At 41.5% G+C, this 14,688-nt stretch overlaps 1 protein-coding gene across 1 annotated transcript in view; it reads left to right on the forward strand.

Moving 5' to 3' along the window:
* Positions 1 to 202: 202 nt before the first annotated feature.
* COL4A3 (collagen type IV alpha 3 chain) overlaps positions 203 to 14,688 on the forward strand; it is a 182,169-nt gene continuing 167,683 nt past the window's right edge. The window contains exon 1 of the mRNA XM_056121379.1: positions 203 to 292. Coding sequence (XP_055977354.1) covers positions 203 to 292 — 90 coding nt within the window. The remainder of the gene's footprint in view (positions 293 to 14,688) is intronic.

Below are 14,688 nucleotides of genomic sequence, written 5' to 3' on the forward strand. Positions count from 1 at the left end.
GAGAAGGGGGACGAGGGCGGGGTCAGAGCCACCTCCCTCCCCTGGAGTCAAAAGCCTCGGTGGGGAGGGACGGCGGACGGCACGGCGAATCGGTCCCCGGCGGCCGGTGGAGACGGAGTCTCTCTCTCCATCGGGCTGCCCACCCCGTGCCGCGCAGGGGACGCGGTGGCCCCAGAGCCCGTGGGACGCGCTGGGGCTCACCATGCGCCCCCCGGCCTCGCCCAGGCCGCCCGCGGTGCTGCTGCTGTCGCTCCTGCTGCTGCTGGTGGCCAAAGAGCCCGCCCAGGGCAAGGTGAGTAGCGGGCGATGCGCCCCGGCCGGCCCCGTCGCGGGCACTGGACACGCGGGGTCGCGGCGGTCGTGGCTGCGCGCTCCAAAAACGGGTGGCGTGGGGGACACGAACAAACCCATCTGCCCGCGCGACAGGTGAAGGGCGACAGCTCGGGAAACTTGGCGTCAGGTAGCGGGGAAAGGTCGCCAGAGACTTTGGATGGGGTGATGATGCATGGATTCTATAGGATAGAAGGATGGATGGATGGATGGATGGATGGATGGATGGATGGATGAATGGGCGGGCGGATGGACGGACAGGATAGATGGTTGATTGATAGCTGAGATAGATTAGATAGATGATTGATAGATAATAGATGATTGATAGATAATAGCTAAGGAGAAGAGCAAGAGGGGAAAACAGACAGACAGAGATAAAGAGAGTGAGGAATGGACAGTCGCCACTGGTGAGGCGCTGAGAACACCGGATACAGACACAGGATGTCCCCTTGGTGACCCAGAGCACAGCATGGCCCAGCAGAGGGGCTGAACGTGCAGACGGGCACCAGAGTGAGTGCCAACCCTGCCTCTTTGTACCTGTCACTCAAAATGAACTCTGATCTCTCCGGGACCTGTTTTCTCCTTGTCAAAACTTGCTTACCTGCGCTCCACCAGTATTCTCCGGGCAAATGCCGTCATGGAAAATCCAGCGGTCACTAAGATCCAGGAGTCACATCAGGTTACAGAGAACAGCCTGTCCTTGGGATACAGGCATGGGAGTGAGACCATGGGCTCAGGATTAAGCCCGTGCCCGTTCAGTGCTTCTTAGTCCCTCTTCTTGGAGCTAATGAGGTGTCCGCCAAACTATTATTATTCCTGGAGTTCGCTTCCCCAGTCTGATTCGTGAAAGTAAAATTTAACTCTTTGTATGTCTTCTGTGATTTTTTATTTATGCTTGCATTTTAATTTGTGCATAAATAAAAATTGTTTCATGTTATTTCCAGTTTTAACAGTTTCATGACTGGGATTCTGCTTGGAAGTAGTTGCATAACTGCATTATCTGAACAGATGTTTAGAACTTACTAAATGTTTTCTACTTGAAGTTTAAGTTGGTATTACAGATAAAGCTAAAATTCTCTTTAATTAGCATTATTCCTCTCTTCCCTCTCTGATCTAAACAAAATACTCACTTTTACTATTTCCTCTCTCTTTCCAGACCTTTAACTATGCATTTATACATATACATATAAACTCATATCCTGAATGTAGATTTTTTTGGGGGGAGAGGTGCTTTTAGATTTTAATGCAATTGGTACCAGGCTGTTTGCACCCTTTGCAACCTACAAGCCCATCCACATCAGAACACCACTCTTTCTTTTTGCCTAACAGTATAGTTGTTCACGTAAAGCTAAGTCAAAGTAAATAGGACCTTCCTCTATCAGTTTAGATTAGGGTGATTTTGTGTTGTACATTCTAAAGGGTTTTGTAACTCATGTAATATCTTCATGTAACTGAATGCCTCACCCAGGTTGTTTGGTCTTCTAAGCATGCTGGATGACTCTCAAACAAGATAGCATAGGTCATCTGCCAACTTTAATCCTGTACACATCACTCCACAAGCCCAAACCTATAGAAAGTGTTCTAAGAAGGTCTGGGGAAGAATTTCAGAGAGGATTTCGCACGTCCGTACTCTAGGTTTCAAAGCAGAGATGAGATTGGGGGAGGGTGGAGGAAGAATGGATAAATGACATGAATGCCAAGATCTGTGAGCTGACTGTGCAGGATTGAATTGATAAAAATCGCCATTTTTCAAATTCTCTTCTATTTTGAATTCTATTTTATAAAAATACCTGTCTTTGATTCTATTTTTATATTCCATTAATGTTTTATATATCCAAGACTTAAAGTTTAGTCAAATCTTACTAGCTTTTTTTTTGCCAATATTGCAATTTAACTATCATCCTCATCATCATTTAGGCAAGTCTTTGTTAAATGTTATGAAAAGCACTTCCTGCCAGATGACACAATGTCATAAGACACCATGAAATGAATCTTCATTCTGTGGAGAGGAGGAATTCTGAAAAATTGGTAATGGCTCATATGGCACCAGAACTGCTCCCTGCTTAGGGCAATTTGACTTCTGAGTCTCTCTTCTCAGCTGGCAAATGAGGAATTTGAAACCCTTTGTGGATGAGGTCAGGAATGAGATTATGGGGTAGGGTACAGTCTCTTCAAACACTCCAGGATGGACATTTCAGACTTCAGGTTCTTCTGTCAGAACCTTGCTCCTTTGAGGGGAGAAGCTGGGAATCTATTTTCCATGAGGAAGCTTCCAAGCTCTCCATATTAACATAGAGGGCAAGACTTAATAAACACCAGGTGGATTTTTTGATAAAGGGTTAAAACCAACACAGGACCAAACAATGTATAAGCGAGGGCTAACTTTTGTCAGAAGGTCATCATATTTATCTTCTACTCTGCTGTGATAGTTCAGGACATAATTTTGTTCCAAATTTCTGCCATCTTTCGGCAGCATTTCTCCTAAGGGAATTTAGTGGAGGTGTTAACTCACAGGGCAACTCAGACAAGTTGGAGAAATCCATGCCTACAGTTTGTTGAGGAACACACAAAGTAAAATTTTCCTGCTTATTTGTTCTGGTTTCCCACCCCAGACTTGGTCCTCCAGTACAACCCCAAAACCATTTCACCCATTTGAAACTAAGAGATACTTTGTTGTCTCAACAGACAAATGATATGAGAGAAAAACTAGAGAGGTCCTCTTTTACCAACATCTTTCTACAGCATTTCCCCAAGATGGGAGATTTATGCCTGAGATGCCATTGTTTTGATTTTACTTTTTTCCACCTTAAAATTAGATTAAAACACACACACACAAAGTTTTGTAAACCAAAATATAAAATTTACATCAATCAAAAAATTATATATGTATATATTTTTCAATTCATTTAAATACATTTAATGGGATAAAGTCAAGCTAAATAAATGTAATTTAAATATATAAAAATTACTATTTATGAAATAGTTGATATTTTCTAAAATTTTAAAGAACTAGTATATATTGCCAATGTAGTTCATCTTACCTCTGAATCTCTGGGTAATTTTTTTCCCTCTAGCTTATGTTATGGTAAGAATATACTGTATAATGTATCTAACATGAGAAAATAAATAAAGATAAAGCCAAAAATATTTTAGACAAAATATTGCAAGTAAATATCAGGATCCAAATAATGACTAGACTCTGGAAGGATGCTCTTTAGACTAATTTTGTTTGTAAATTTAAAAAAGAAGTTAAGTGGATTAGGAAATATTTAAAACAGAAACTAATGTGACACACCAGTATTTCTATCCTGAGATGAAGCAAATACTTTTAATACTTTGGCATGCTTACTCTTAGACCTGTCTCTTTAGGAAAAATAATGTGAAATACAGAAAGTCATTTTCCTCTCTTTCATCCTAGGGGGGTTATGCAAATCATCCCCATGCATGGTTTTCAATTTATACTCTATGTCTGTATGTGTGTGCAGTCTTGACAAAAAAATAAATATTATTATTTTGTGGTCCCCTGAATGCAGTGAATGAGTTCACATGATACATACATGTTAAGCTTACTTGTATCACTCAATATTATGGGTTTGGGTTGGATCCATGTTTATGATTATAGATGATGTTTATTTGTATACAGATGCTGTGATAGATGCTGTATAGTATCCAGTTACATAAACACAGCTAAGTTTACTTGTCCATTCCCTTAAACACCAAGTGTTTCTATTTTTTCTTTTACAAAGTTGCAATACACATCTCTGTAAGAATACCATTACAACAAGTATATGCCTAATTCCAAGGTGGAGCTAAAGAGTTTCCAGGAATTTTTTTTGTACTCTTATTAAGAATTATTAGCTAGAAGCTAAAATTATTGTACAATCAGGTACCAAAGTACCTATTTCTCTATCTCCGCTACAAAACTCATGTAATTAGATGTTAATGGGTATAAAATAGTCTTGTTTTGACTTGAAAATTTGTAAATCTTTTTATAGTTTAATTGGCAGTTTATATTTCCCTCGGATTGAATTGAACAATCTATTCGTTGCCTCTTTATAGTGGCCTTGACCTTTTGCTTTGAGTGAATTTAGTTATTTGTATTTTTTTTTTGCTTTTTGGGTCACACCCGGCGATGCTCAGGGGTTACTCCTGGCTCAAGCACTCAGGAATTGCTCCTGGCGATGCTCAGGGGACCATATGGGGTGCTGGGAATCGAACCTGCGTCGGTCATGTTGGCGGCGTGCAAGGCAAACGCCCTACCCGCAGTGCTATTACTCCAGCCCCCTAGTTATTTGTATTTTTGAATACTAAACTTTCATCATCATCAGTGGGCTGGAGTGATAGCCCAGAGGGTAGGGCGTTAGCCTTGCACGCGGCCCACTCGGCCGACCCAGGTTCGATTTGTCTGCCCCCTTGGAGAGCCTGGCAAGCTACCAAGAGTATTCCGCCCTCACAAAAAAAGCCTAGAAAGCTACCCGTGACGTATTTGATATGCCAAAAACAGTAACAACAAGTCTCACAATGGAGTCCTTACTGGGCACGCTTGAGGAAATCAATGAACAACGGGTGGACAGTGTTACAGTGCTACAATGCTACAAACTTTCATCAAACATGCAATCATTTTTCATTCAAATCTGTTTCTCTTTCTTCATTTATTAGCACTTCGTGACATAACATTTTCACAGCGTAATTTCAAACTTAACCATCTTTACCTTTATTTTTTACATTTTGTATTTTAAAAAATAATTTTCTTCCCTCAGATTATGGGCTGGAGCGATAGCATAGTGGGTAGGGTGTTTGCCTTGCACGTGGCCGACCCAGGTTGGATTCCTTTGTCCCTCTCAGAGAGCCTGACAAGCTACAGCGAATATCCCGTGTGCCTACAGGGCAGAGTCAGACAAGCTCCCTTTGGAGTATTTGATATGCCAAAAACAGTAACAAGTCTCACAATGGAGATGTTACTGGTGCCCACTTGAGCAAATCGATGAACAACAGCGGCACAGTGCTACAGGGCAGTGCTACAGATTATATTTTTCAGTCATTTTTTTTAATTTAACTCCTTTACACCTAAGAGCCTTAATTCTGGAGGAATGTTTTCTTTTTGTGGCATATAATTTTTATCTTCCATCATGTATATAAATTGTTTCAACATAATTTATTGAATATCTTCTTTTGGCCCTATTTGCAGTTACATCTACAAAAGTGGGAACAAAATGCCATTCTAATATTTGTTAGGTCTACTTGTTTTTAATCGATGTGTCTATTTTTTAAGGGCTTCAATTGATCATTTTCTAAAAATTTTTCTGATTCTTTAAATTCTAAGTTTGAATATTATTGGTGCTCTTGGAAATGATGTCTATTTCTTGCTGTTTTTGGGGGGGGACACACCTTATGGTTCTCAGGTGTTACTCCTGGCTCTGTGCTCAGGGACCACATCTTGGTGGGGTTCTGTGCTCAGGGATCATCTGTCGGGGTGCCTGGGATCAAACCCGGACTGGCAAGCACACTACCCTCTGTACTATAAATAATGTGTGTGTACGTGTGTGCATGTGTATATGTGTCTGTGTGTTTTAATAAGAATTAAAGAAACAGCAGAATCTACTTTAATTTTGTTATTTGGGTTTTCTTCCAGAACTTCAAATAGTTCAAATGTCTTAAAGCTAAAAAACTTCACCCTCACATGTTGGCTTTACTGCTATCATATATTTTAATATGTGTATCTTACAATATTATTACATTAAAACTCTTTCCCAATTGATTTATTTATCCTATGCATTATGTAGATGTTTATTTGTTTTGTGGGGTCCTCCAAAATTATGCTCAGGAGTTTGAGGGCCCCACCAGTGAGTATGTCCATTGGGCCATTGCTGGAGCTCAAGGACCATAGAATGTGATGCTGCTTGGTGCCTGCAGTGCCAGGCTACCCAGCTGGTGCTGGGCACCTCCAGAGGCACAACCTCTGGTGCTTGGGGCACTGTGTCACACCAGGACACATTAGACATGCCCCTAACCACTATAACAACTCCTGACTCCACGTGCTTATTTCTTAATTTCCAAATACAGGGAGATATTTCAGGTCTTTTAAGTTAGAAAATGGTGAGACAATGTAGCATATACTGATGGCAATAATTTCTATGTATACAATTAAATCAAGATTTGGGGATATGTTATTCAAATTACAGTGTATATGTCCATGTGTTTTAAATCTCCTGCTCCACAAATATTTAATCAAATACTATACTGCTCATCAAGTCTTGGAAACTCTAAGACTTTCCTTTTTATATTTTGTACCTCTCTCCATCTCTATTCCTGGCATCCTTAGTTTGTATGGATCTCATCTTTCCCTCCAGGTCTCCTTATTTCTTTGGTACCTTTCCTGGACCACCTGCATCCTCCTAATCTTGCCTTGCTCCTGGGGTATGTTTCTCTCTTCGCTCAGCTTCCAACTGGACCACAGACTTTGTGGAGCACAGCCTCATACTTTATTTTCTTCTCCACTGGATTATGAGAATTTAATGGTATAGTGCACCTCACATGTTTTTATTGTGTTATCACTGTAACTACAGTTACTCTATCACGTGACTTCGTGTTGCATCTTAGAAATGCACGAATTAATACACACAGGCAGAACTTTGACACTGGGATCCGGGAACTACTGGACAAGCTCTCCCCTTTCCTTGCTTCTTTGTCCTGACACACATCATTCTCCCACAAGACCAAAAGTCCATCCTCACCATGTAGGAGGTCCCATGTACTTGCTCTAAGTTTGGGAGCTGATGGAGCTTTGGCCATAATTGTGATGTCCTGAGGATCCAGACTGAGTCCCTTACCTTCGTTTTTAATCTCTTATTTTCTATGTGCATTAAATTCTGTGACACATCTCATATTTATCTTCCAATTTTTAACTCTCTCTTCTGTTGTTTCTAATTATCAGGTTTAGAGTCTACTGTGCGACCCTTAATGTGGAGTACAGCTCCAGAGATATTCACTATTAGCTTTTTAATTTAAAAAAATGATTGGTATAGTCTGAGTACCCATCATAAAGTGAAAAAGGACATAGTCCCCTCCTGTATTATAAGAATTTAGTGGCTTAGTGCACATGCCACATTTAAAAAATTTTTTTTTATTAGTAAAACACCATGAGGTACAGTTGTAGACTTACACATTTTTGTGCTTGGGTTTCAATTATACAATTAATGGATGGACCCATCCATCCACCAGTGCCCATTTTCCACCACCACTGATCCCAGTATCCCTCCCACCCCCCAACCCTCCATACACCCCTGCCTCTGTGGCAGGGCATTCTCTTTTGTTCTCTCTCTCCTTTTGGGTGCTGACATACCACATTTTTATCTTGTCTGTCACATTGTCATTAATCATATAGGAAATATTCATTGAGATGGTTGCTGTCTGCTATATTTAGTAGCAAGTATTATTTTAGCAGTTTTATTTGGAGTATATATTGGTTTTGTTAGCTTTTTTTATGCTTTCTTACCCTTTATAAAATTTTGGTTTTTGGGATCACACTTGGCTGTGCTCAGAGTTTACTTCCGTCTCTGTACCTAGGGATCACTCCTGGTGGCATCCTGGGGTCATAGGAGGGGCCAGGGATCTAACCTGGGTGAGCCATGTGTAAGGTCAGCGCCTTAACCACTGTACTAGCTCTCTGGCCCTCTCCCCGTTATTTTTGATTCTTGAATCACTTTACACAGATTTATTTATTTAATCGAATCACTGTGAGACGCAGTTACAAAGCTTTCATGTTTGAGTTTCAGTCACACAGTGATGGAACACCCATTCTACCAGTGCACATTTTCCAACACCAATGAGCTCAGTATCCCTCCACCCCATCTCATTCCTCCCCCCTCCCTCTATGGCAGACAATTTCCCCTGTACTCTCTCTCTACTTCTGTGCATTGTGGTTTGCAGCAAGATACTGAGAGGCCATCACGTTTGGTCCTTTATCTACTTTCAGCACACATCTCCCATCCTGAACGATCCCTCCAACCATCATTGACTTAGTGATCCCTTCTCTATCCCAGCTTCCTTCTCCCCAGCTCATGTGGCACGCTTCCAACCATGGAGCAATATTCCTGGTCCTTGTATCTACTGTCCTTGAGTGTCAGTCTCATACGATGTTATTTTATATTCCACAAATGAGTGCAGTCATTCTATGTCTATCCCTCTCTTTCTAACTCATTTCACTTAGCATGATACTCTCCATCCACTTATCAGCAATTTTTTTATCACACAGATTTATTTTATGTTCTCTTTTTTGTTTCTTTTTTTACTGTTTCAAGGTCTATAAATCTGTCTTGTTTCTTCTGTCTGCTGACGCTCACTCATAGGAAGATAATATAAGTGAGAGATTTGAGGGCAATTAGCTATCTGTGTCATTCCCAGCCTGCCCCACCCCATTCAGCTCACAGCACAAAGATTTCCCTCAGAGAAAATGACATTATCCCCACATGCCTTTCAGAGGACCTGCCCCAGCAGGAAGGAATTATGTTGTGGTGGTCTGGGGGGGAACCCAACATGTCTCTTACTGTCTGGGTCAGCCTTCTCCCACCTGCTACCAATGTGTACTTCCTTCAAACACTGTAGATTTCTGTTGAATGAAGTGGCCATCAAGACCAAACACAGTGAAGAAGACAGCAGCTTCCTCTCTAATCAGACCCGGAGTCTTCCCTCTTGAGTATTTCTCCAGGGTGACAGCAACTCATTTGTTTTCAGGCATAATCCCTGGGAAAATGGGATGCAGTGAAGTTGTATTTCCTTTATAGTGTTGGCAGTGTTACTCAGAGCTCAGGACTATCTCATGTTAACTGTGACTGAGGTTGGCTTCATTCAGCACTGCAAGTGATTAAAACCCTCACTACTCTGGGTGGAGGATTTCAACAGTGCAGTGTCAGGGTGCAAAGAGCCTATAATCCTTCATCCCCAGGATCAACCCATGCTCCTGACATGACCTTTGGACCAAAAGGCTTCCATCCACCATGGAGAAAAAAAAATCTTGAGATCAGTAAAAACAGATGGTGCTCAGAACATATTCTTCAAAGTTTATGTATGTATGTCCTCAGCCTAAACTTTCTAATCCTAACAGACCTTCACTGTGGGCTGTTCATTCCACCTCTATTTTCAGTTTGAGAGAATAAAGAAACCAGGAATATATCCATTAAAAAATAACTGTTCTCTGGGACTAGAGAATTCACCTTGCTTGTAAGAGGCCCAATCTGGATCCCCAACCCTGCATGGTTCTTCAAGCACTGCTGGAAGTGGCCCCCGAATCCTGAGCTAGGAATAGCCCCCTGGGGACCTTCACAGCAGCTTACCAGCAGTACTTCCACTTCAACTCTCTCAATTGTCTTCATCAATAAAAATCTGGTAAGACAGGAGCTAAGTCCAGGCTCTGCCTTTACCTCACCGCCTGTAATTGTTGGCTCTGCCTTCTGGAAGCACGTTGTCAGTCTTTCCATTCTTCCTGGGGCTGCTCGCATAGCTCCCAATTAAGACCTCTGGCTTCAGACACAGTTGCTAACCAAGACTGAATGGGATTGCATTGACTCTGTACTTCTTATATCCAACTGTAAGTGCAGATAAGAAACATCTAGATTCTGCCATGCAATAGCACTATAGCATGAGTTATAACTCTGAAGTGCCTCGGTAATTAAAAACCTGTAAGATCCACACTGAAAAAGATGAAAAGGCAGATAGCATTAACTCTAGAGTATTTTATGATAATATTGTCATTTCAATATCTAATCACTTTAAAAAAACATTAACAGATACTTTACAATATTTTTTCAATTTTATTTTCGCTTTTTGGGTCACACCCAGCGATGCACAGAGGTTACTCCTGGCTCTGCATGCAGGAGTTACTCCTGACAGTGCTCAGGGGACCATATGGGATACTGGAAATCAAACCTGGGTCGGCCGTGTGCAAGCCAAACACCCTACCCACTGTGCTATTGCTCCAGTCCCATATTTTTCTATATTAATCTATCAAAATCTAGGGTCCCTTCTTTGACTTCTAGAATATCTCAGTTGGGACTAGGCCCATTTCAAGTGTCTACACAACCTCCTGTAGCCTCTATCCTGGGCAGTGCAGATTAATGTAATCAGTGTCCAGACCCTAGAAGAGAGTTATGGCTATAGATTATTTCTCTGGGTGGGGCATAGTTTGACTATTTGCCCTAAGAAATAAATATATGCCACAATGATGCATTTGAATTAAAGACAAAATCAATATGAATTGTGTCTAAATATCTATTTAATTTTTGGGAGAAAATTGAGATAGTTAACATTGGCTCCAATGTTCAAAAGTTTATCTACTTTCAGCACATGTCTCCCATCCTGAGCGATCCCTCCCACCATCATTGTCTTAATGATCCCTTCTCTATCCTAGCTGACTTCTCCCCCAGCTCACAAGGCAAGCTTCCAACTATGGGGCAATATTCCTGGCCCTTGTCTCTACTGTCCTTGGATATCAGTCTCATATTATGTTATATGACAATTCAATATACTTAACTGTAGTGCCCAGTTACCAAAATGTAATTAATGTGCATGAGGAATTATAAAAACAAACAACCCCTCTCCCTCTCCAACAAAAGCCCTGAAAACATCACAAGGCAGCAAATGCTAGGAAAAGAAAATAAAAGAAGAAATATATTGAAAGCCAACATGCTGTCTTTTACCTTTCACCTCCCCTTTTTAGAGGGGGCTGGTCACACCAGACGATGCTCCTGACTCAGGGATCATTCCTGGTGGCGTTTGGTGGACCATATGGGATGCTGGGGATCAAACCTACATTGGCTGCATGCAAGCACCCAATCTGCTGTATTTTCCCTCTGGCCCCATCTTGTCTTTCATCTGAGGATATAAACTAAATCATCAGTAGAGGAGTTCAGTCAGATAGGCAGCCGCCAGTTACCCTGGATGAGTTGCTTCCAAAGGATCTCTGTTTTTCTTATCTCTAAATGGTAATAGTATAGTTATTGCAGATGGTGTTCAACTCAGAGTCTGGTGCAAAGTCAGTACTAAGATGTTTGTTTACGGTGGGGGGTGGATTAGACCACACCCAGCAGTTCTCAGGGGGTTATTCTTGTCTCTGTACTCTGGAGAGACCCATGGAAATTCCTATACACCCCCCTGAGGTGCCCGGGATAGAACTAGGGCACCATGAGCAAGACAAGTACCTTCTCTTCTACCTCTTCCATCTCCCATCCTCCCTCCACCCTCCCTCCTCCCTCTCCCCCGCCCTTCCCTCCTACACTTCCTGCTTTCCTGTCCCTCCTGAACCTCTGGTTGCAATATCCATATTTTCTACTCTAGGTATAATTGCATTGATTGTTCCAGTGAGAAGAAAAGAATAGAGTTGAGCTTCTGACATGTGGCTAGACAGTGGAGATTCATTTGAATCAGTCCAGAGAAGCCTAGAGGGAGACCACAACCAGGAAATAGATGAACCACAGTCAATGACAGTGACTTCCAGGAGCTGTTGGGCTATGGTGGTGAGAAGGAGAGGGTCTGTCCAGCCCGAGGGGCAGGCTCCACTCTAAACAGCTGGCTCACAGATGAAGCCCTCAAGGAGAAACAGCTCTAGGAAATACTAGGGGCTGATTGCAGTCCTCCAAGCTCTGCAGAGAGGGGGAGACATTTCCTAGACAACATCACTTGGGTTACTAAAGAGCAGAACCAAGATGAACAGAATTTCTGAAGGAAAGAAAGAAAGAAAGAAAGAAAGAAAGAAAGAAAGAAAGAAAGAAAGAAAGAAAGAAAGAGTCTGACTTGATTTTCTCAAGTGTCCTGAAAGGAAAAGGCTGAGGATTGTGTTGGAGCTGGGGGACAGGTAGACAGATCCCAGAGGATCATCACGCTTTTGTTATGAAGGAGCCAGAGACAGTACAGCAATTAGGGTGCTCACCTTGTATGTTGCAGACCCCGGTTTACTCCCCATATCCCTGTATAGTCTCCTGAGTGCTTCCAGGAGTGATCCCTGAGTGCAGAACCAGGAGTAAGCCCTGAACACAACTGGATATGGCTAAAAAACTAACAAACAAGAAGGATGAAAAATTGCTCGTTGGATGGGAGCAAAAAAGTCCAATGACCTGTGTGAGGCCGACCGTGGTACCAGATTTTAGGGTTGGTATCAAATGATATTTTAAGTGAGACTCAAGGAAGCAGTCGACTGTGGCTGTGCTTATGGGTGAGAGTGGGTCCACATTGCAGTGCCTGGGGCCACCCTAAGGTAGTGTGATGAAAAGTTGCATCTCTGACTTGTGTCAGCTTATCTCTGCCATCCTCTCCTTGACCTCGTTGAGAATCAGGCCATTTCACCAGGTGTGGTGTGAGACCTTTGGGCCAGGAAACAGAAGCCGAGCCCTTGTTCCAGCTGACACAGAGGAGGTTCAGAGTGGGTGGGTGAGTGGGGGAATGAACCCAAACCTGAAGGAGGTAATATGCACCACATTCAAAGGACCAGCAGCCCAAGCCTCCCAGTTTGTGAGACAGGAAGTTCAGTCTATGTCTGCCCAGCCAGAACCTCAGTTTTATCCAGCTCTAAGAGAGTCCATGCACACAGCAGGGTCTGAGAACTAGGCCAACCTTGCTAATGGCTCTGGGGCTCTTTCTAAGGGCAATGGGTTGGTCTGGAGGAATGGAGAAACAGAGTGATCAAATTCTGATTTTAAAATTCTTGAATGACTGACACATGGAGAAAGTTCTCGTCTATTCTTTCCTTGGGAGCCAACTCACCAAAGGAGAAGGGACTAAGCAGGGCATGGGTTCTTAGGGTGTGTTTGCTCTCTTTGCTCTGGGAGCCAGAAAGCTGAAGAGTCAGTGTCCATCAACATAGCTTCAGTTATGCCTGTTCACTGATTTAAGGGTAATGAGTTTGATGATCATCATGTATCACAGGGGAAGTCTGAAGATTTATGTTCTGTATATAGACTATTGCACTGTAGTCCTGTCCTCCCGTTATTCATCTATTTGCTCGAGCGGGCACCAGTGACGTCTTCATCGTGAGACTTGCTGTTACTGTTTTTGGCATAATGAATATGCCACGGGTATCTTGCCAGGCTCTGCCATCCGGGCGAGATACTCTTTGTAGCTTACTGGGCTCTCCAAGAGAGATGGAGGAATTGAACCTGGGTCAGCCACGTGCAAGGCAAATGTCCTACCTGCTGTGCTTTCGTTCCAGCCCCATGTAGACTATTAAACAGCCAAAACTATTTTTGCATATCAGGATAGGGTTATACACTTATTTATGTGTCTGTACATAAATTTAAAATATTTGATATTTTGTAGCATCTTAGGATCATTACAGAAAAATCATAGTTTCTTAAAGTGTGATCTGCAGATCTATTTTTAAATATAATACTTAAAACAAAAATATTTTAAATATAAAACCCTTTCTAGTTTTCTGACAGGAGTTTTGAAGTCAATTAGGAATGTCCCCTTTTTATGCCTCTAAATTGATGTTTGTTAATTAGATTATCTCTCCACTTGGATTTCTTACAGAAGTAATTCCAATGTTTGAAAATGACTTCAAGTGTATTTAGAAACCTTGAGAGATTTGTCATTGTGTAGACAAAACAGTGAGGTCCCTGGACATTTTTCCCATCAGGATTATTTTTTTGTCATGTGAACTTCTCAAGAAAAAAGTTTTACTAGTAATGAGTTGAGAAATCTGCAATATTTTCTTTGGAAATACCCAGGAAAACGGGGTTTATATTCATTTTCTTTATTTAACTAGATGATGGAGTAAATTTGCAGTGTGCTTTTACATATGATATTGGGGAATGGAGGAATTAACAGTCTGTTTTTTAAAAGTTTTATGTGTTGAACAAAATTTGGAAAATGTTTGAAGTAAAGAAAGATACAAAAATAAAAGTTACCCACAATCATATCCCCCATCAGTGATTACTGTAAACACTTGGATCTATTCCCTTCCAGACATTTTTTTCTACATGTTTATTTCACCTAGTAGTAGACTGGTGAAATTTTTCCATGCCATTAAATCATTCTAAATATCATTAAAAAATGTGTACACAGTACTTCCTTGTAAGTTGGCACCAAAACTTATTTAATCAAGGCCCTTCTGTTGAGTATATCCTTTTTCCTAATTGTTTAGAAACTATGGTTCAATGAAACTCCTTGAAATAAATGTTCGTTAAATCCTATTTTAAGTAACTTTCCATGAGGAAATCTTCTTACTAAATGTCTGATTTTGTGCATTTGTGAGGAATAGATAGATACAAGGTATTAGTCCTAGTTTGATTTTGAAGAGAAGGGTCTGATTCAGGGATAGTTATTGATATTTATCTAGTAAGTAGAGAAACAGAGTGTAGAATTGAGAAA

This window comes from Sorex fumeus, unplaced genomic scaffold (assembly GCF_029834395.1).
Source record: "Sorex fumeus unplaced genomic scaffold, SorFum_2.1 ptg000005l, whole genome shotgun sequence".
NCBI classification, from domain to species: domain Eukaryota; kingdom Metazoa; phylum Chordata; class Mammalia; order Eulipotyphla; family Soricidae; genus Sorex; species Sorex fumeus.